At 37.7% G+C, this 22211-nt stretch overlaps 1 protein-coding gene across 1 annotated transcript in view; it reads left to right on the top strand.

The window, feature by feature from the left end:
• Positions 1 to 22211, top strand: part of WDR7 (WD repeat domain 7) — a 327399-nt gene that overhangs the window by 88551 nt on the left and 216637 nt on the right. The window contains exons 10-12 of the mRNA XM_043443687.1: positions 5918 to 6016; positions 8178 to 8296; positions 10125 to 10248. Coding sequence (XP_043299622.1) covers positions 5918 to 6016; positions 8178 to 8296; positions 10125 to 10248 — 342 coding nt within the window. The remainder of the gene's footprint in view (positions 1 to 5917; positions 6017 to 8177; positions 8297 to 10124; positions 10249 to 22211) is intronic.

The following is a 22211-nucleotide window of genomic DNA, read 5'->3' on the forward strand; positions in this document are numbered from 1 at the left end:
AAGTTTTGTGAAGAAGATACTAAAAATTGTCTTTTCACAGCATTTACTTAAGATGATTGATTTAGAAATTTCCATTTGGAATAGCACAGATGGTTGTCTAATAAGGTAAATGGAGGTTAACAATCTATACCGAGAGTTATATCGCAAAATACTTTAGGATGGCATTATAAAACTCACTTTCTATTTGACTATTGAAATGTAATATTTTTTTAGTATATATTTGTTAGGCACTTTTTTTCCCCAAACAACTCTTATTTGGTGTATAGAGAGATTAGTCTGATGTATATTGTCTTGAATAGTTTATGTCCCTCTGGAGGATAACCCACAAACATAAATAATCAATATAAATTACAAAGTGGTGGTAGAGATAAAGGACTTTGATTCTTTGACTGCTCTTCAGAGTTTTATGTAGTCCCATTGTTCTACTCTGACTCCTTTTACTTTGGCTTTCCTTTAAACATTTTTCCTCTTTCCTTATGTTTTTTTTCCCCTGACTCCTCCTGTAGCCACACTGACTCACACTCTTATTTTCAACTTGGATTGCAAGCAGGAATATGCTTCTTTTTGATAAGCTGTTACTTTATGTTGCTTAATACTTGTTCAGCTCCAAAATAATCTATATGGAATAAAGACTTTAGCTGGGAATTTGGGTCTGAGAATAAAGATGATGTAGAGTTTTGCTAACCTAAATTCTCTTAAACATTATCCGGGTATGTCATAGGCAAATAATTTCTTCCCAAAAAGTTTATTTTGTTTAGCAGTTTGCTTGTTAATTCAGTGTTTTCCAATAATTAACATTTACTGACAGTCATGTACTTTTTGATATAGTATTTATTAGATACTTGATTTTGCGGTTTATAAAACATCTCACTTGAGAAAGGGGTCAGAGATGTCAGATAACTAAACTTTTGTTCACCTTCCTGAATCTGCCCATGGCTTTAGGCTTTTCTGTGTTCTGACACATTGTACTTCTCTTTATCAGCTCAGTAACCTCATGGCAAAAGTCTCTGGTCTGTGTCTCTAGTGCTTATCTTGATTGTGACCCTTTCTTTATGTTAGTAGTTATCTCTCTACTCAGGGGTAGGTGTCTAGGGAAGTCTAGGCAGCTTAAAGATTTAAAGTTACGCTCAGACTTCCCTGGTTGCTCAGTGGTAAAAGAATCTACCTTAAAAAAAAAAAAAAAAAAAGAATCTACCTTGCAATTCAGGGATCAACCTGGGGTTAATCTCTGGTGGGGTTGATCCCGAGGTGGGGTTGATCCCTGGTCCAGGAAGATTCCAGATAAGCCCGCATGCTGCAACTAAGACCTGATGCAGCCAAATAAATTAAAAAACTAAAAAAAAAAACCGAAAAACAAAAAACAGATTTAAAGTTATGGTACATTGTTTGCAATTTTATTTTTCAGAAGTGTATTCAATTTAGGTTTTCTAAACTTAGAACAGGTAGTTGTTGTTTAGTTATAAGCAATAGTTACCCACCATCCTTTTCCAGGATCTACAGCAAAAACTTTGGAGTAAATATTATGTACTAGGCTAATGAACTGACCTGTGAAACCCTTAAAACTTGGTGTTTAAACGTATGTACCTTTAAAAAAAAATGTTACAACTACAGTGTAATTGCAGAAGCTCTTAACCTGGGTCTGCTTTGGAAGCTCAGGGTTCAGGGACATTTTTTTCTTTTTTGTTCACTGATTTATCTATCACAAGTGTTTCACACAGTGGCTGGTACATAGAAAGAGTTCAGTGAATATTTGTTGAATGAATGAATCTGTAGATACCTACTCCTTATGCTTCTAGAGTCAATGTGTCAATCACTGGGACCTGAGGCTATACGGGCTGACACAAGATCCCCACCTTCAAGGAGTAAGTTTTTATAAGCTTAGCCCAGTACCTGCATTGGGGTAGGCACTGATTATGTTAACCAAATGAAAGAAAATTTTAGTAGCCTTCATATGTCTAATTCAAGTTAGTGTTTATGTTATAATTTTATCTTTCACTATAATGAACGCTCTCGGCTTGGTTTCTGTCTTGCTCATTTATTTATTTTGGATGTTAGTAATGAAGGAGACCTTTTACAGAGGTTGTTTTGTTTTGTTTTTGTCTGGTTGAAGTTGTAGGCCAACGTAAAAGCACCCTCCACCTGAACTTACTCCCATTCTGAGGTAATCCAGTGGTGATCTAGAGGCTGAGCAGCGTCGCTGTATGTTTCAGACATCATCAGCGCTTTTGTGTCTCGCCTGGACGCGTGTCTGTCTGAGTGCCGTCTTGGGTTGGTTACTCACTCCCCGTCAGTGAGCTCCTTCTCCTCTCTGCTGCCTGGAGCTTTGTGTTTCCTTGGAGCCTTCAGCTGTTTGTGCTCTAGTACAGTGTTTTAAGGATATCCTTTTTTTTCCTTATGATGTTTGATTAATGATTTATCCTAATGCTTCACGTTGATTTAAAAGATGACGAGAACTCCTGTCTACCGAAGATAAAAGTGTAGACATAAAAGAAGTTTGTAAAAAGGCAGATGTTGCTCTAAGATCTCTATATTAGACAGCATACCCAGTGTGGAAGGCCTTTGTATTAAGTACATGGTAATTGACTCTGTTTCCTCATTTCTAATTTTTTCATGTTTTCCTCTGGCTTCCCAGGTGGCTCAGTGGTAAAACGTGGGTTCAGTCCCTTGGTTGGGAAGATCCCCTGGAGGAGGAAATGGCAAGCCACTCCAGTATTCTTGCCTGGGAAATCCCATGGACAGAGGAAACTGGTGGACTACAGTCCACGGGGTCGCGAAAGATTTGGACACGACTTAGTGACTAAGCAACAACAGCAGAGTGTTTTCTTCGCTCCCTCTCCAAGCTTCATGATTCTCAGGCAGCACTACTTTAGATAAAGTGATTTACTGTTAAATAACATTATTTGTATTTTTAGTGTATAGGTTTGAAAACTTTCTTTTTTAGCATTGCGTTTGGTTTTCTGCACCTTCTAAGTTTTCTTTTCATTTTCCCTTCTGAAACGTGTATTGAGAGGGCTATTTATGTTCATCTGCTGGGAGGATTGGAGAAGGCAATGGCAGCCCACTCCAGTGTTCTTGCCTGGAAAATCCCAGGGACAGAGGAGCCTGGTGGGCTGCCGTCTGTGGGGTCGCACAGAGTCGGACGTGACTGAAGCGACTTAGCAGCAGCAGCAGCTGGGAGGATAATGAGGTTTAGAGCAATATGTAGAGAGCACTTGCTACCAAAAGTAAGTTCACTTTCTTTCCTATATAGATTTTTAATATCACAGTGGCAGTTGGGAAAAGTGGAGCTTAGATTTAGATTTCAAACAAAGACTAAAGCGGCCCTGTTCAGAAACAGAAGCCATGCTGTTGTCATAGTGAGTACTTCTGTACACGCCATTTAAAGGGCAAGCCCAGCGTATGTGTGCACATCCATGTTGCCACACGTTTATCTTCACCTGTCTTTTCATGTGAGAGTAAGCCTTTGTGAAGAGGCTCTTAGCTGCAACATTACTTAACTTTCCCAGGTAAAAAAAGAGAACTTGTGTCAGTTCTGTCGCCATTTTGAGGCTGTGCTGTGACTTTTTTCCTTGTATTTTACTGATCCTTAATAAGAGAAGCAAATTGACATGGCAGCTTTTCCAGGAAATTAATTGCTTGCTTATGTTTTATGGTGCAAACTTTTGATATTCAGTGTTGTACATAACTTATTCAGGTTTATTATATGTCATAAAGTCTTGAGCCTTTTATTGTGGTAGTGGTATTTATTTCTTCTAATTTCTGTTGCTGGTTTTTCTATATGTGGACAGTTTTAAAAGCCCTAATAGAGTTTAATTTCAATATTCTCAATGAATTATGAAAACAGTTCTAGATTCTGTAGTTTCAATTATGAGGTAGTCTGAACAGAGTATTTTTTGATGGTGATTCAGAAATTTTTAAAGCATAGTAAATCTTATTCGTTGATTTCTATTACAGTTGTTTTTTTTAAATTTTTAGTGTCCACAGAATTTATTAAAGGAAAGTGTAAATGGCTTTCTCTACACGCAGTATCATTTAAACAGGACTCCAAAATTATTATACTCAGAGCACTTGTTTATTTCTCTCATTAAAGGTAAAGTTATATGCATTGAACATTATTCTGTTAAGACATATTCTAGCAGTTTTGCCAGTAGCATTTCTAGTTTCCTTTAGACTTGTGATTTAGGGAAAGCGTTCTAGTTTAATCCCACTTCTTATTTGACCTAGCTAGTGGAATGATCACTCAGTGCTAAACTTTGGTTTATTTGTGTGGAATTTTCTCACCTTCCCATTCCAGTGTACTTTGAGAATTAATGATAAAGTCAGATGAAGTTAATACAGTGTTTTCAGGGATAACAATTATTTCTCCTTTATTTAAAGTGAAATTATTGAAAAGCCTTACCTATTGGAAACCACCAGAGGAACTTGCTCAACAGTTTTGGTGGCATGAAAGCTAACACCTATAAATTACTCCTTGCTGCCAAAGACTTACCAGCTTTTTGCATGGGGAAGTGAATAGTTTGTAGGCCATAATGACTGAATTTGTAATTGCTTTTAAAAATGAAAAACTATTCAATAGAATATATAGAAATATTGGGGATTTCCTTCCAAGATTAAAATGGACTTCTTAGATTTTATTGCAGGTGGATTCTTGACCAGCTGAGCCACAGGGAAGCCCTATGAAATATACAATTGAGAGTAATTCTAATCCTTTCATAAGCATAAATGATAAGATACTTGGAATTTCATAAGGAACAGAAAACAGATCTATTATAATAAAAAAATAATAATTTCCCAGATAAAACTTTCATGTATGCAACAGGGACTTCCTGGGGCTTACAGAGTTGGATTTTCTGTTTTTTATTTCTGCTCATACACTTCTTTGATTCTCCTGTTTACCTCACACGTGCCTGACTGACATTATGATGCATTCGTGTGGAAATTATGAAAAGTTGTTTTCATGCAGCTGTCCTGTAGTTACAAAAGAACTTCACTGCATGAAAAGCAAACATATCATTCAGCAGACAATGTTTAATCTGTTCAGGAGCCCAAACCTATTGCTGCTCAATGACAGAAGAAAGGAGAGGGATTAATTTGAAGATGCTTGTGCATGACATATGGTAATTTCTCCATAGGAAGGAAGTGTCAAATGGTGACCTCTAAAGCTTAGCATTGACCTCCAGTTGTAGAGTATGTGTGCCATACGGTCCTTTTGCTTTTCATGTGATAATTTAAGCTGAACCTTTTCCTGGTAACGTAACTTTTTTGGGGTGGGTAGGGGTTGTTTCATCTATTCTATAACGATTATAACATTTTAGAATAAAAAGCATTCCTATCATATTTTTTAAACTCTGAAGAGTTAAGCATATTCAACTTAAAGTTGCTATAGTTTACAAGTTGGTATCATTTAAATTGAGTTTTTATAAATTGAGTGTAGAAAATTGAAATGATCTCATTGAATGTTGGTTTGAGAGATTAAAAAATAGTTTAGACATAGCTTTAGAAAATAAATTGTTAGAAAAAATATGATTGACAATCTGTAGACCAAAATAAACTTTTCATTAAGTGATACATTTTAAAAATTGAATTACATTTCTGACGATTCTTAATATGTCTGTCGTCATTTTCTCACTGTAGCCTTAGTTATTTTAGAACTGTTTTTTATATTAGGTGACACATCATTCAACTATAAATAGCTTTTGGTTTGAATTATACTGTGATTGCTATTCAATAAAATATATCATTTTACTGCCATGATCCTTAATAATCATACCTTTCTGATTAAAACATCATTTTTCAGTTCCACATTTATTATATTTTGCCCACTTTGTTTTTCATTCTTCACTAATACTGAGCTTTTTTCCAGAAACCACTGTATCTCAATTCTCTCCTCTTTATTTCTTCTGTTTTCCTCTGCAAGTGGCTGCACCTGTCGTTTCCGCTCGGTCTGAGGCTGATCAGTCTGGCTCTGACCCTGCTTCCACTCCTGCTTTACATACCTGTTTCTTAGTAAATGAAGGTATTCTCTCTCAACTTTCTAACAACTTTCTTCCAATTCTATGCTTTATTCTAGTATGACATGTCCTTTTTACCGAATTTATACATTCATCTGCTTTGTTACGTATGAGATCCTAAGTTTCCATTTTCTAACTTGATTTGCTAATGCCAGTAGGGTCGGTTATAGAAAGGTAATGTAATTCCTGGCTGGTAGAAGCTGTGTTTCCTGTAATCTAGAATGCTGTTAAAGAAGTGCAAAGATGCTAATCTTTGATATGAAGTTAGGCATGAAAAAGGGGGTTGGTTTCCATGATGGTGTTGGCCATGTGGTTTCTGGTGTTAGAGCTAATTATTTTATTTTACTTGAATCATTACTCAGTGCCAGACAGACTTTGTTCTCTGTTCACAGCATGTGTCCTGGTTAGAGGGGAAAGAAAGTATTTTTGGAGCTCTGAAAATGTGAGTGGAATCCACAAATATTTATTCCCCAAGAGCCGTCTGGGATTATTTATACTAATTGGAAGCTTGGTGGAATTTGTGAGCTCCGAGTTATATCCTCTCTCTTCATTCTGGGCTCAATCTTTACCAGTTTGTATGATATAAAAATGAATAAATTTATAGAATCTCATATGTAACCCAGGATGATTCTGACTCTTCAGTAAAAGCAATACTACTAGTCTATTCAAATGGAAAGAATGATACAGTATCTACAAGGTACAGAATCCGTGTTCTAAGTACCATTTCTTTGGGAAAAAAACATGGAAACTTAAAAGTAGAACTCTTTTTTTTTTTCTTTTTGTTTCCACATCATAGACCTGTACTAAGGTTGTATGTTAAGACTGGATTTTAGCAACAATAATTAGGGTCATATTTGTTAAGCTATTATAAAAGGTAGAAACTTGTAATTCAAAAATAAGCTATTGACTTTGGACCATGGTGAGACTCATCTTCATATTAACATTTAGTTCATAAATATACTTCATACCTTTATGAGATATTAAAACTTAGAAGTTTAGGTAGTAATTTGTTTATATATATACATGTATATGCGTATGTGTGTATATATATTCCTCTGTTGAAAATAAATTATAATCTAAAATGTATGTGTTTATCACCTTAATTAATACAATTATATATTCTCAGTTGTTGAGAATTTCCTTACTGAAAGGATTAATGTTTACATAGGTGCCTTGCCACCACCCCCCCCAACCCCGTCTCTCTCTTTCTTGTGTTCTTTACCCTCTTTTTAGCAATACCAATAATCATTTTGAATTTTATGGTTTTTGTTGTTGCAGTTTAAGAATACTATAGTTTAGATTATTTCAAAATGCTGATTTGCTAAAATTTTATATTTACAGGTAACTCCCCTTGTAATGTGGGCACCTTTAAAATAGGGTGGAAATGATTTGAGAATGTCTGGATACTAATACTCTTAAATACTGTAGTGGTTTCCATTGTTTCTTGTGTTTATATTAATATCATCAATTTCCATGTTTAGAATAGAATTTTGGAAAAAATGACTTTTATTCCCATAGGTTAGAGTTGATGATACTTAAAATATTATAAATTTTAGATTAAGTTTTTATCTTGGAGGATATAGGAATTCATTTTTTCCTCTCAAAATTGGTGTTACTTATTTCAGCTACCACTGTGGCTAAACTTGTGATTCATTTTGTAAGAAAAGGGATCAATAAGTACCTTAATTAAAGACCTTCTAACAGAGGAGAGAAGACATCTCTGTTGCCTGATACAATGGTCGCACCAGATGGCCAGGCCTTAAGTGACATGAACCTATCTGTGGCTATCTGTGTGAATGCCCTTTAACTGTCCATAGGTTCAGATCTAGAGCTCTAGCTCAGCTCTAAACCTGAACATAATGTCTTATTTTAGAGGGGCTATTTACAAACGTGTTTTTCTTGTGGAATTTGTATATACTTATTGTGGAAATTTATTTTTATTTGTTTTAAAACTTTGAGAGTTCTTAGAGCTGAAATTAGAGATGACATATGTTTAAAGGTGAGATGCATTTGTTATGTCTTTGCACAAACTATCTAATAATAAATTGAAATCATAACATAATTGAGCAGATCTGCCCTTTTTGGTTTAGGTTTGGTATACTTGCACATAGAAAAATATTTGAATTAGGAAATATGAAAGTGTTTGTAATTATTACATTTTAACAGGATGGAGTCAGTTGGCCGCCATGCACTGTGTTATGCTGCCAGACCTGCTGGGATTGGACAAGTTTAGGCCCCCGCTTCTAGAGATGCTGGCTCGGAGATGGCAAGATCGATGCTTGGAGGTAATATTGCGGTGTTATGGATAGAAAACGAAAACATTAAAAAGGCACTGGACAAGTATAAATTTGGAGCAAAAATGTTATGTTTATCTAGCTTCTTATCACCTGTTTGTTATGTGATAGAAAATATGGATCCAGTGATTCTAAAAAGTAATGTTTCAGCTTGCATATTTGTTTCCTTTCTTTTAATCCAGTGAGTATTTGATAACACTTTTATATGCTTATAGAACAATTTCTTAAGTATTGATTTCTATACAGATCATACACATATATGCACGCAGACATACTACATATAATCCACCTCTCCACAAATCGCAGTTTCAGGTATTAATAGTATCACATCCATCAAATTCTAAGTGAATAGCCACAGTCCAGTGGAAGGTCCTGTGTTATAAGAGAAGGGGAAGGTCTCTGGAATTAGAAGAGACCTGGGTTTAAATATCAGTTCTGCCAATTATTAACTTTATGACCCTGGGCGATTTACTTAACCTATTTGAAGCTCATTTGTAAAGTAGGGATAATAATCTATTCCTCACGGGATTGCTGTCAGGATCAAATAAGATAATGCAAGTAGAATAGTAAGGACAGAGCCTGACACATGGGTAGGAGCTCAGTAAATGGTAGCTGTTATTTTGTGTTAATAGACTTATGCGGTATTAGATATCGCTCGGAATATAATATCACCAGGGACTTGGAAATGTTTCATGGGGATTTTGCTTCTTATAGCATTTGAATATAGCTATAGCAGTTTATGCCAGTCAGGATTTTTAATTTACCAAATTTAGTGACATTTTGTCTCTTTCCTGATCTCCTTTCCCTCACCTCCAAGTGGCATTGCAGCATACTGAAATTTTCACAGTTTTGCATTTAAATGATGTTTGAATTCACTTCTGAAGTTGGTTATAATGAAAAACAATTTTTTTAAATTTCTTAACAGACCCTACTGAGTTATCTTTTCAGTTATGAATAGTTAATAAGTTGATTGCTACATAACCTGACAGTTGCCTCGTGTCACTGAACCGATACCTGTGACGCTTTGGCCAAAATAAAACTAAAGTCAAGCTGTGAAGTAAATGTGTGCCACATTGAAAGAAAGATTGAGATAATACAACTTTGAAAAATAGTTTCCTTTTACAGAGCTAATGCCATTTCACAGGAGTTTATTTCCTTGCTTGTTGAAAGCATATTGTTTAAGCCTGTCTTAGGTATATGTGAATTGTGTGAAACATACATGTTTGTTTGTGTCAACAATACCTATTTAGCATTATAATAGAAAGAAATCCACTAGACAAGGTTACATTTCTTCAGGCTGAAGGAGAAAACAATTAATACTTCTAACTGACTTTTTTAAACAATAATATTTATATGGAGATTTAAAAAATAGAAAATGCCAAATTAAAGTACAAGAATAGTTTTGTGCAAACTTCGGAAAATGAAGTTTTAAGCCCAAAACCGATTAAATGTTCAAACGTTGTTCTATTAATGTTAAGGTATTTTTTTTTGAACTTTTTAACTTTTGATGAGATATAGCCAGTTAACAATGTCGTGATAGTTTCGTGTACAGCAAAGGGACTCAGCCTTACGTATACACGTATCATGTGTTAAAAGCTTATTTAAGTGAGATAATTAATTGAATTATCTTTGATTTGCTTGTATCCAATTTATTCTACTTTATTAGCACTACGACACACTTCAGTGTAGTGTTTCCCATGTAAATAAACGTGGTTTGTGTACATTCTAGCTTTCTTTCGTTATGAACTTGCTAATGTTGAAAAAAACAGCTCACCCACTCGTCTGCTTCCTTTTTTTGCACTTGGGTCTGTGGTTTTAGGTCAGAGAAGCTGCACAGGCTCTGCTGCTAGCCGAACTGAGAAGAATTGAGCAGGCGGGACGGAAGGAGGCCATTGACACCTGGGCTCCTTACTTACCTCAGTACATGGACCACGTCATATCACGTAAGAGCGCACGCTTTTCTGCAGAGCTTTTCATGCCTGTGTAGAGAAGTACCAAGACTCACAATTCCGCTTGCTACTGCCTCAACAAAGGTGAATCATTGACCTTCAGGTGAAAACAGGGATCCTCAAATTCTGCTCATTTTCTGAATCCTTATAGTTTGGAGTTTGTTTGTTTTTTTTTAAAGTGAAAAATTATGTAAATATAGAAATATTCACCAATGGACTGACCCCTTATTAAGTTAATCCTTAATTGAAAATTCTACCCTGTTGAACACTAGCATCTGTCTCTGCCCATTTCATTATAATAATTGCGGATACCAACTTGTTAGATATTGATCTGATAGTATGCAAGTGCAAATACGAGGCAGACCCTTTCTGAGTAGAAGTTGGAGTTGTGAATGCTTAAGAATTATCTGGTAGATTTAGACCAGTGTCCTATGGGAAAAGAGAAAATTAGCAAGGATTCTGACCGAAGATTCTTTCAAAACAGTATAATATCAATGGATTAGGAAAGGTCTTGGGAAAAATTGTTGAAATTCTGAAATGGTTTTTGTAAAATCTTTGCAATCAGACTTCCCTGGTGGCCCCGTGGTAAGGACTCCACCTTGCCATGCAGGGAATGCTGGTTCGATCCCTGGTCCAAGAAGATTACACATGTCGTGGGGCAACTAAGCCATGAACCTTACTGTGTGGCTGACACCGACACAACCAAATAAATAAATGAATATTTTTAAAAAAAAGCAGAAGCATTGCAATCATGCTGCTAGGTCAGAAGTGCACTGAGGAAAAGTTATAGTGGGCTATGATAATTTTTTTCTTACTAGGAAAAGTATCCTTCATTCTCAACTCATCATTTAATCCATTCTTCATTCTCCTAAAGAAGAATGACCAGAATTAAAATATCTAACCTGTTATATTGTGTATAAGATAAAATAGATCAGTTTCACTTTTTTTTTTTAATGATAAAGTCTCAATGAAGCTTTGAAAAAAGCTTTTTCACTGTAAAAGTTTGTCCCGGGCTTTAGGTGCTTTCCTTTCAAGTGGCCTTTTGTCAGTACCAGTGATTGTTGATGAGATACTCGTTGTACATGTCAGGACAGACAGTATATGATTATATAAGACGGATGATAAAAACAGAATTTGAAAAGGATTGTCATTGTTGTATCTGGTATAACTCTACCAGATGTTTGCCAGTGGTGACTATACTGTTTGATTAAGTGTGTGATCTTGGACACTTGACCCTTTTCTGCCTCAGTTTTGTCACAGATTAAATGAAGATGATATAGTAAGACTTTATGGGATAATTTGACTATGATGGCTACTCCATTTCTTCTAAGGGATTCCTGCCCACAGTAGTAGATATAATGGTCATCTGAGTTAAATTCACCCATTCCAGTCCATTTTAGTTCGCTGATTCCTAGAATGTCGACATTCACTCTTGCCATCTCCTGTTTGACCACTTCCAATTTGCCTTGATTCATGGACCTAACATTCCAGGTTCCTATGCAATGTTGCTCTTTACAGCATCGGACCTTGCTTCTATCACTAGTCACATCCACAACTGGGTCTTGTTTTTGCTTTGGCTCCATCCCTTCATTCTTTCTGGAGTTATTTCTCCACTGATCTCCAGTAGCATACTGGGCACCTACCGACTGGGGAGTTCATCTTTCAGTATCCTATCCTTTTGGCTTTTCATGCTGTTCATGGGGTTCTCAAGGCAAGAATACTGAAGTGGTTTGCCATTCCCTTCTCCAGTGGACCACATTCTGTCAGACCTCTCCACCATGACCCGTCCGTCTTGCGTGGTCCCACACGGCATGGCTTAGTTTCATTGAGTTAGACAAGGCTGTGGTCCTGTGATCAGATTGGCTAGTTTTCTGTGATTATGGTTTCAGTGTGTCTGCCCTCTGATGCCCTCTCACAACACCTACCGTCCTACTTGGGTTTCTCTTACCTCGGACGTGGGGTATCTCTTCACGGCTGCTCCAGGAAACAGCAGCCGCTGCTCCTTACCTTGGACGAGGGGTATCTCCTCACGGCCGCCCCTCCTGACCTTGAACGTGGAGTAGCTCCTCTCAGCCCTCCTGCGCCCCACAGCAGCAGGTTCTTGGCGGTGGGGTTGCTCCTCTCGGGCGGGCCGGGCCCCTGACCTCCGGGGTGGGGTAGTTCCTCTCGGCCCTGCCCCTGACCTTGGGCGTGTGGTAGCTCTCGGCCACCACCCCTGACCTCGGGCATGGGGACGCTCCTCTCCGCCGCTGCTCGGTGCTGTCGCAGCCTGGCGCTCTCGGTCGCTACCCCTGATCTTGGGCGAGGGGTAGCTCCTCACGGCCACGCTTCTGCGCGGTCCGTCGCAGCCGGCGGCTTCTGCAAAGGCTAATAGAGGCTAATAGAGGTTTGCCAACAGAACTCACTGGTCATAGCAAATACCCTCTTCCAGCAACACAAGAGAAGACTCTACACATGGACATCACCAGATGGCCAACACCGAAATCAGATTGATTATATTCTTTTATTTTTTTTATTTTATTTATTTTTTATTTTTTTATTTTTTATTAATTGGAGGAGATTGATTATATTCTTTGCAGCCAAAGATGGAGAAGCTCTATACAGTCAGCAAGACCAGGAGCTGACTGTGGCTCAGATCATGAAATCCTTATTGCCAAATTCAGACTTAAATTGAAGAGAGTAGGGATAACCCTAGACCATTCAGGTATGACCTAAATCAAATCCCTTATGAATATACAGTGGAAGTGAGAAATAGATTTAAGAGACTAGATCTGATAGACAGAGATCCTAGTGAACTATGGACGGAGGTTCATGACATTGTACAGGAGGCAGGGGTCAAGACCATCCCCATGGAAAAGAAATGCAAAAAGGCAAAATGGTTGTCTGAGGAGGCCTTACAAATAGCTGTGAAAAGAAAAGAAGCACAAAGCAAAGGAGAAAAGGAAAGATATACCCATTTGAGTGCAGAGTTCTAAAGAATAGCAAGGAGAGATAAGAAAGCCTTCCTCAGTGATCAGTGCAAAGAAATAGAGGAAAACAACAGAATGGGAAAGACTAGAGATCTCTTCAAGAAAATTAGAGATACCAAGGGAACATTTCATGGAAAGATGGGCACAATAAAGGAAAGAAATGGTATGGACCTAACAGAAGCAGAAGATATTAAGAAGAGGTGGCAAGAATACACAGAAGAATTATATACAAAAAAGATCTTCATGACCCAGATAATCATGATGGTGTGATCACTCACCTAGAGCCAGAATCCTGGAATGCGAAGTCAAGTGGGCCTTAGAAAGCATCACTATGAACAAAGCTAGTGGAGGTGATGGAATTCCAGTTGAGCTATTTCAAATCCTGAAAGATGATGCTGTGAAAGTGCTGCACTCAATATGCCAGCAAATTTGGAAAACTCAGCAGTGGCCACAGTACTGGAAAAAGTTCATTTCATTCCAATCCCTAAGAAAGGCAATCCCAAAGAATGCTCAGACTACTGCACAATTGCACTCATCTCACACACTAGTAAAGTAATGCTCAAAATTCTCCAAGCCAGGCTTCAGCAATACGTGAACTGAGAACTTCCAGATGTTCAAGCTGGTTTTAGAAAAGGCAGAGGAACCAGAGATCAAATTGCCAATATCCTCTGGATCATCAAAAAAGCAAGAGAGTTCCAGAAAAACATCTATTTCTGCTATATTGACTACGCCAAAGCCTTTGACTGTGTGGATCACAATAAACTGTGGAAAATTCTGAAGGAGATGGGAATACCAGACCACCTGACCTGCCTCTTGAGAAACTTGTATGCAGGTCAGGAAGCAACAGTTAGAACTGGACATGGAACAACAGGAATACGTCAAGGCTGTATATTGTCACCCTGCTTATTTAACTTATATGCAGAGTACATCATGAGAAACGCTGGGCTGGAAGAAGCACAAGCTGGAATCCAGATTGCTGGGAGAAATATCAATAACCTCAGGTATGCAGATGACACCACCCTTATGGCAGAAAGTGAAGAGAAACTAAAAAGCCTCTTGATGAAAGTGAAAGAGAAGAGTGAAAAAGTTGGCTTAAAGCTCAATATTCAGAAAACTAAGATCATGGCATCTGGTCCCATCACCTCATGGGAAATAGATGGGGAGACAGTGGAAACAGTGTCAGATTTTATTTTTTTGGGCTCCAAAATCACTACAGATGGTGACTGCAGCCATGAAATTAAAAGACGCTTACTCCTTGGAAGGAAAGTTATGACCAACCTGGATAGCATATTAAAAAGCAGAGACATTACTTTGCCAACAAAGGTCCATCTGGTCAAGGCTGTGGTTTTTCCAGTGGTCATGTATGGATGTGAGAGTTGGACTGTGAAGAAAGTTGAGCGCCGAAGAATTGATGCTTTTGAACTGTGGTGTTGGAGAAGACTCTTGAGAGTCCCTTGGACTGCAAGGAGATCCAACCAGTCCACCCTGAAGGAGATCAGTCCTGGGTGTCCATTGGAAGGACTGATGCTGAAGCTGAAACTCCAATAGTTTGGCCACCTCAATGAAAGAGTTGACTCATTGGAAAAGACCCTGATGCTGGGAGGGATTGGGGGCAGGAGAAGAAGGGGACGACAGAGAATGAGATGGCTGGATGGCATCACCGACTCGATGGGCATGAGTTTGAGTAAACTCCGGGAGTTTGTGATGGACAGGGAGGCCTGGCGTGCTGCAGTTCATGGGGTTGCAAAGAGTTGGACACGACTTAGGGACTGAACTGAACTGAACTGAACTATGGGATAATTTGAGTTTATAATGAGTATATCTTGGGTAAGCACAGGGAACTGTACCTAAGCCATTGTAAGCTCTATATTTTTGTTAAATAAATACATTTATAATCTATAAAAGTGCAAATATATACCTCATATAGAACCAAAACATCGCCCATGAACAACTCTTATTAAATTCTTTAATCTTTTATTTTATTTACATAAATGATACAGACTTTTTACTGAGAGAGTGTTGATTTTTAATGGCTTACTGGGAATTTTTCTGTTTTAATAAAAAGAAATTAAGGTAAAAATCCCAGGGTGTTTAGGCAATGGACTCTATATAATGTATTAGCTTTAAAGTTCTTCTTTAAATATGTATAGGTTAAAAAATCTGTAGAATATTTTAAAAATTTGGATGAAAGCAGTCTGGCACAGTCTCTTTGTCCAGTAACTTATAGCTATTAACTTCTAATATTCCAGAAAATAGAATTAGCTCTTCAACTCATCATAAACCTTATTGAATATAAGATCCTGAAATTTAAGGACAAACTATGAATATAGTACTGTAAAGTAGATTGAAGGTGAAACTAAATAGTAAATTATTAGAGATGTTTTTAAAAGGAGTACAATATGGAAATTAGGAAATATTGAGAAACATTTTCAAGAAATCTTTATTTATAATAGACTAATATGGAGTAGGAGACGGATTACAGAAGAATAAGTAAATGGGAAGCTGTTATAGAAGGAGGTATGGGGCCCAGACCTAAATGCAGATAGGGTAGGAGTAAAAGACAAGTCTAACCCTTAATTACAGACTGCATATAAAAGTGTAAGAAAAACATTAGAGATTAGTACAGGTTCGTGGCAGTTTGGCTAGAGAAATGCCATTAGCAGTGGTGGTGGATGCTGTTTTATTTTCTTTCCTGGAAAGAAGAGAGTGGTTCTAATCATTGTTTAATACACACAAGCTAGATTGTTCTTGTGTCAAATTTAAACCTTTCCATTTATGTAAATAAAAGTCCTTGGTATTTAGTAACAGCATTTCGGAGTACTTTATAAATTAACTGAATGCTGACTTACTTAAGACTTTAATCTTATCATTTACTATAAAATTGTATTTTTAGCGAAAGAATAAGCAAATATGCATTCTACATGTAACTAAAACGTTTCACACTAACAACTCCTGCTATAGTAATCTATTCTGGAACTTTTACATTGACTGAGTGTAAAATTAGTTTTAGTTTGCTTTCCCGAGAGCTTTCTATTTTAATAAAAGGATTTCAAGCTAAAGGAGTGGGGATTCTGAACGTGTGAAAGGAGAAGAAAGCATACAACAAATGAGGAATGACCACATAGGGCTGTTGAACAGATTTGCTGTCCGAAGGGATCAAAAGGTTACGGAGCCAGCTGGTGGACGGCCCACACCTGCCATAAACGTGCTTGTGGTGAAATTGCTTCTACCATTGTCATTAATGTTTGAGGAAATGATGGTTGTGGCAAGGTACAGCGGAAAGCAGTCTTTTTGAAACCTAAAACCTCTTTCCAGCATAGAAATGTATTTAATCACTAAAGTAGATAAAATGTTAAGCAATACATCTGGTAAATACACCACACATCAAATACTTTCTTATAATTTAATCAGCCAAGCATTCAAACATATGCAATAATGGCCTAAGCAATTTTGGCAGCTTCTAAGTTACGACCGAGCTTGGTCATAATTTGGAGTTATGATAGCTAAAGAGCCCCTCTGTTAGATATTTGTCTGAAACACAGGAACTGCTTTTAGCTGAAAGAGTGGAAGGTCACCCGGGCTGCTGGGCAGTGCTGGCCCTTCCTTTTAGAGATCTGGAGTCCGGGGCTAGTCTCTTCAAGTGGGAAGGAACTTGTTCTGACTCCACACTCAGTAGGTGATTGAGCTGTGACTTAGATGACAGCTCAGCTCAACTGGTCATTACTGACTGGGGTCTTCTGGAGTTTTATTTAGGTACATTTGCCAGTAAGAACCTTTTGCAGGTTTATCTGAGAGTCTGAGGAAAGCAGTGGACCAGAAGCCAGTTTCTTAGGACTGTTGAGGGTAGTGAAGGAAAAACATTTGCAAAGCATACAGCAGAGCACGTAATACATGCAGTGAATGTACGTTGACTGTCCCCTTCCTTTTCTGGTATTGGTTTCTATAGTTTTGTTCTCTTCATTGTCACCACCTCCGAATTCACTCTAATTCATATTGCCCTGGGATTCCGGATGGCAGACTGGGAATCACTGGGGAGGAAAAAGGGGAAAAAGTGCTCTGCCTTAACTGAAAATCCAGTTTACAAGTTTCTATAAAATCCAAGTCCTAAGTGAGTAATAAGAGAATTTTGCTCCTGATAGTGGAGTTGTGTCCTTGAACCTGTTAGGGAACATTTTATCCCATACAGCAATGCAAGCGGGGTATAAACTTTTTAAATGCTTTTTTTTTCCTTAAAAAAAAGATATTAATTTATTTATTATTTACTCAGTTTTGACTGTCCTAGGTCTCCATCGCTGTGAGGGCTTTCTCTCTAGTTGTGGAGAGCGGGGGCTGCTCTCGTTGAGGTGGGCAGGCTTCTCACTGCAGGGCTTCTTGTTGCAGAGCGTGGGTCCTAGGTGCGCGGGCTTCGTAGCTGAGGCTCCCGGCTCGAGGGTACAGGCTCAGTAGTTGTCATGCCCGGGCTTAGTTGCTCCTCCTCCTGTGGAGTGTTCTGGACCAGGGACTGAACCCACGTCCCCTGATTCGGCAGGTGGATTCTTTACCACTGCACCACCCGGGGAGCCCCAGGTGTGAACTTTTGATACCTAGTTTCTGATGGAAAAGTAGAGGGTAAGTGCCCTGTGTTCTTACTTTGGTAACGGGACCAGAAATAGAAATACTGCGCATATTCTTGTGATAGTAACGTAAATATTGCAAGTATTAATATTTTCTGAGTTATCACTCTTCTTTTTTTTTTTTTAGGTGTTTTGAAACACCTAAAAAACATTCTGCTGATTATTCTTACTAAGGACAGATTTCTATTATTTTGTGTAACTGTTATGTTATGATGCAGGTGAGGATAGATGTTATGAATTGTCTCAGATTAATTTTGAAGGGAAAATATCTTGTTGCACCTAATTTTATGTATTTCTTATTTGTGACATTCTACATGTAGCATTCTGATAATTGACTTTTATTTTTCATGAGGTCAAGCACCTGCTAGTTTATGAAATACACCCACACTTGCCCTTCGTCCGGGCAGTCACTGCTCTGAGGGTAAATGCTGATGGTTCCTGATTTCCTTTGGCCTGTGAAGCAGGGTGACCTTACAGGGTATAAGGTCACAAGTGTAATTATTTCTCATACGTTCTGTTCTGCTTACTCACCGTGGCTCATCACTTCTTTTAATTTCAGGAACATTAGACACAAAAGTTACGACCCTTATATAAATCACAATCTTTTCCAAAGAGGGTGCTGTTGTAATTTTATGCAGTTATGGCTGGTGTAGTATTAATTTGCAAACTTATCATCTCAGATATTGATAAAAGGACGTGTAACACACCGTGTTTAGTATGTATTGATGTCATCGGAAAGAACAACCCTTTGTTCTTACTGAGACCCTGCCTCTTTAGCTTCCTCTTGTGTTAAGGTTACCAGGGTTAGGCTCGTCTTTGTCCCCCTTGGAAACAGAATAGGATTTCTTTGTTCAATGAAAGACACTCCTAGTAAATGTTTTGGGTTTGACTGTCAACAAGCCACACTCTAGTACCTATTTTTACCTGGAATTGCAGTCACTTTTCTGATGATTATAAAGTAGTGGTCATTCTGAGCACAAATGTGGATGGACCGTCAATATACAAAAAGGTAAGATGAAACCGTATGTTACAGAGGTACTGGAAAACTCTGTTGTAGCTAGAAAAATAATTTAGATATTAGTGCATTCTCTGGTAGGCAGATATTTTCAGGGTTTGCTGGTGGGGAGAGGGTGGGGAAGAGGATAGGGAGGGGTTTGGTAAATATGATTTAAATGAATCTCTCCACCCCTCCCCTTGCCCCTAAAAGGCCTTAACAAACACAGCGATCCTTCCTTCTGTTTTCTTTATGTCTCAGTTGTTTAGAATTCTCTAGGAGTCTTAGGAATGATTTCTAGATAACTGAAGGTTTCAAAATCGCTAGATGCTCAGATTCTAAAAAAAGAAAAAAATTAACTCCTTGTGATGAAATACTTTAAAATGTGTTTGGCTTAGTGAACATCTTCTCAGTAGCCAGGATTATTGTTTTGGCCCAGGTTGTAAAATGATCACCATGTGCTTATTGAAGTGAGTGGACTTACCTGAACATGAGCACCCAGACTGCGATGCCTTTTGCATTTTGCATTCTATTTTTAAAAATATGTTTCTTTCTCTTCTTTTGATTGTCCAGTGATTGGTACCGGTTTTATTACTATTGGGCTATTTTATCTCACCCCTAGTAGCTTTACCATTTCCAGAGTTCTGAGGTGTACAGAATCCAGGCTACCAAACTTATTTCAGCTCAATTTAGAATAAGAGTAAGCTGGCTGAGCATAAGGTCTCTGTGATGAGCCCCTCCCCAAGCTTTAGGGTAAGTACTTTGTTGGGCCCCGTTGGCTCCTCACTTTCTGCTTGCTTGACTGCTTTCTCAGGTCTTCTGTGGCATTCTCCAGATACTGTCTTTTGGAGAAATATATTCTAATTAAAATTGGGGAAAGATAGGGGAAATCATTTGGTTGTTCATGAAGAAGTAATAATTCTAAAAAGACCCCTTTTGTAATTAATGTCTGTTTTGCAAATCAGCTGAAACTGAAGCATGAGATTTCCTTAGTTGGAAATGATTGCGCATTGTGATTAGAAAGGGAAGGCAGTCATTATGCCTGAGTGATGGACATGAAAAGTACTGTGTGTTTGCTGGGAACTCCTGTACTGTGAGGCAGAGGGGGTTTGTCTTAAGACAAGCTGTATTATGCACAGTGCCGTGTGGTTGTAACGTGTCTATGTGCAGTGGTTTCATTGAGACCTGAGGGATTTGTTTCTCTTTCTTCTTCCAGAGTGCCAGAGCTGTTGAGCTTAATTTTAAGTACTTTAGACTGATCATGTATTTAACAGCATTAAACTGTTCTACTTATCTATATTTGGCTACTCACCAAAGAGAATAACAGAGAAATTTCTTCTTAATTGGTCACAGCTATACAGGATAATCCTTTCGTTTCTTATGACTCGAGTTCTTTGACTTAATTTTTAAATTTAAATATTAATATTTAATATTTTGGGTGATTTTCCTACATCATTTGAACACATTTTGGAAATTGGAGTAGTAAAGTGGTAAATTAAAAATGAAAGCATTGTTGGATCGACTGGTTATTTACACCTTACTGCTAAAGCAATAAGCAATAAACAGAAAACTCTGTTAGCAAGTAAGGCTGGGGTTAGGCATGCCGCAGGATGAAGCTTGGTCAGGTCCTCTGTACAAGAGGCTCTAACAGTGTAGCCAGCAGTCTGGTTTCAGGTTGTCAGTGGGAGCCTGCTGACAGTTTTCCAACTTGTAAAACAAAACAGGGAGTGGAACAGAGGGAAATTCGATGATTTGTTCCTTGGCGGACAGTGAGAAATTCGGGATTCCATCAAGCTTAGGGCTCCTTGCCTCCTTCCTTCCCAAGCATTCCGGACAGGGAACCCTGGTTATCCACTGGCTCCTGTGGAAAAGCTTCCGGAGTGGAAAGGATTTGAAATAATTTTAGCTATTTTCTCATGTCCGCTCCTTTTCCTCTTTGAGCAGTCTCCTGTTCTTCCTCCCTTCAGTACAATTCTGCTGGGTTTTTAGTCAGTGGCGAGGCCCTTAGGAGGTACGGCTGGCTTTCTTTGAGGAGTTTGTACACTTCCTACCTGCTTTAAGAAGTTGAAGGTACTTAAGCCTGTGCAGATGACTTCTAAAAGAAAAACTCAGCCAACCAGTGACAGACTGTTGTACAAAAGTGGTGTTGAAATGGAAATGCCTGCTATACTTTTAGCGGAGGTTCTGGTGGCCTTTGCCGAAATAAATGACCTAATCTTAGTTGCTGTGAAGAGTATGATATTGATTTGTGCCATTAGTCTCTTGCTGATTTGCTGAAGAACAAAATTGTGTAATGCTAATGGAAATAAAGTACTTTACAAAACACTGCACGCGAATCCTGGAGCATGTCTTTGTAATAGAACAAGTGTCTAGTAAGTTTTTGAGTATGAATTTTCTTTATTCTAGTACAGGTTATTTCAGTACCGATACTTAGAGTTCTGCTTAACTTGCTTTTACAGGGCAAACAGCTAAATTGGTGATCTTGTGATGTTTTAAATCTTAAGATATTGAATATGCATGAACAAATCCAGCCTGGATGGGATGTGAGACGTTTACACTTTTACAACATATTTCTAATTTTATTATCACTTTATATTGACTCGATATTATGTATAATTACATTGTTTTTAGTATTTTAGTTCAAAGCCTTGCTATGATCTGTATGAGACAGAATAGGTATTATAGTTTGGAAGGAGAACAGTGAAGTTATTATAAGAAAATCATATGAACCTATTTTACCTGTAATATTTATATTGTAATGGCCAATGGTCGATTTTGTTCTAGTGTTGTTTGTAAATTCTGGGATTAAAATGATCAAATTATGCTAAAATATTTTTTGCCTAATTAATTCTCCTTCCTGTTCTCTGTTTTTTTGGGGAAGAATGGTATTTTATTTTTCTTAATAATATTGTCCCAATGATTTAGTACATCTACTGTCTTTTTATTAAGCAGATTTTGATATAATAAGTATATTAAATGTGCTTTAATATTTATAAATGGTTTCACTATGCATGACATTTGCAGACTTGGTTAATATTTTAGCACCTCTAGAACACAAACATAAAGAAAAAAATTTGTTTTATTGGTTTGAGCACCCGAATTGACCCCAGCAAGATTGAGATTGATCTGGTTTCTTCCAGCCTGTTAAATGCCAATCCAGTCATCTGTAACAGTACTTAGTATTTTTGTAATTTTTCTATACTTATTTTCTGTGTTTGTTCTATGAAACTTACCCATCACCTGAAGAGATTTTCCTTGCTTGATTTAGAGATGAAAGTAACCACCTATTTTATTGCTTTTTGTTTTAAAAAATTATTTCTGCAGTTCTGGTCAGTGCTATAACCATTTTTATCAAAGGACTTTGCATTTCACTTGGAAAGG

Source organism: Cervus canadensis, chromosome 23, assembly GCF_019320065.1.
Source record: "Cervus canadensis isolate Bull #8, Minnesota chromosome 23, ASM1932006v1, whole genome shotgun sequence".
NCBI classification, from domain to species: Eukaryota; Metazoa; Chordata; class Mammalia; order Artiodactyla; family Cervidae; genus Cervus; species Cervus canadensis.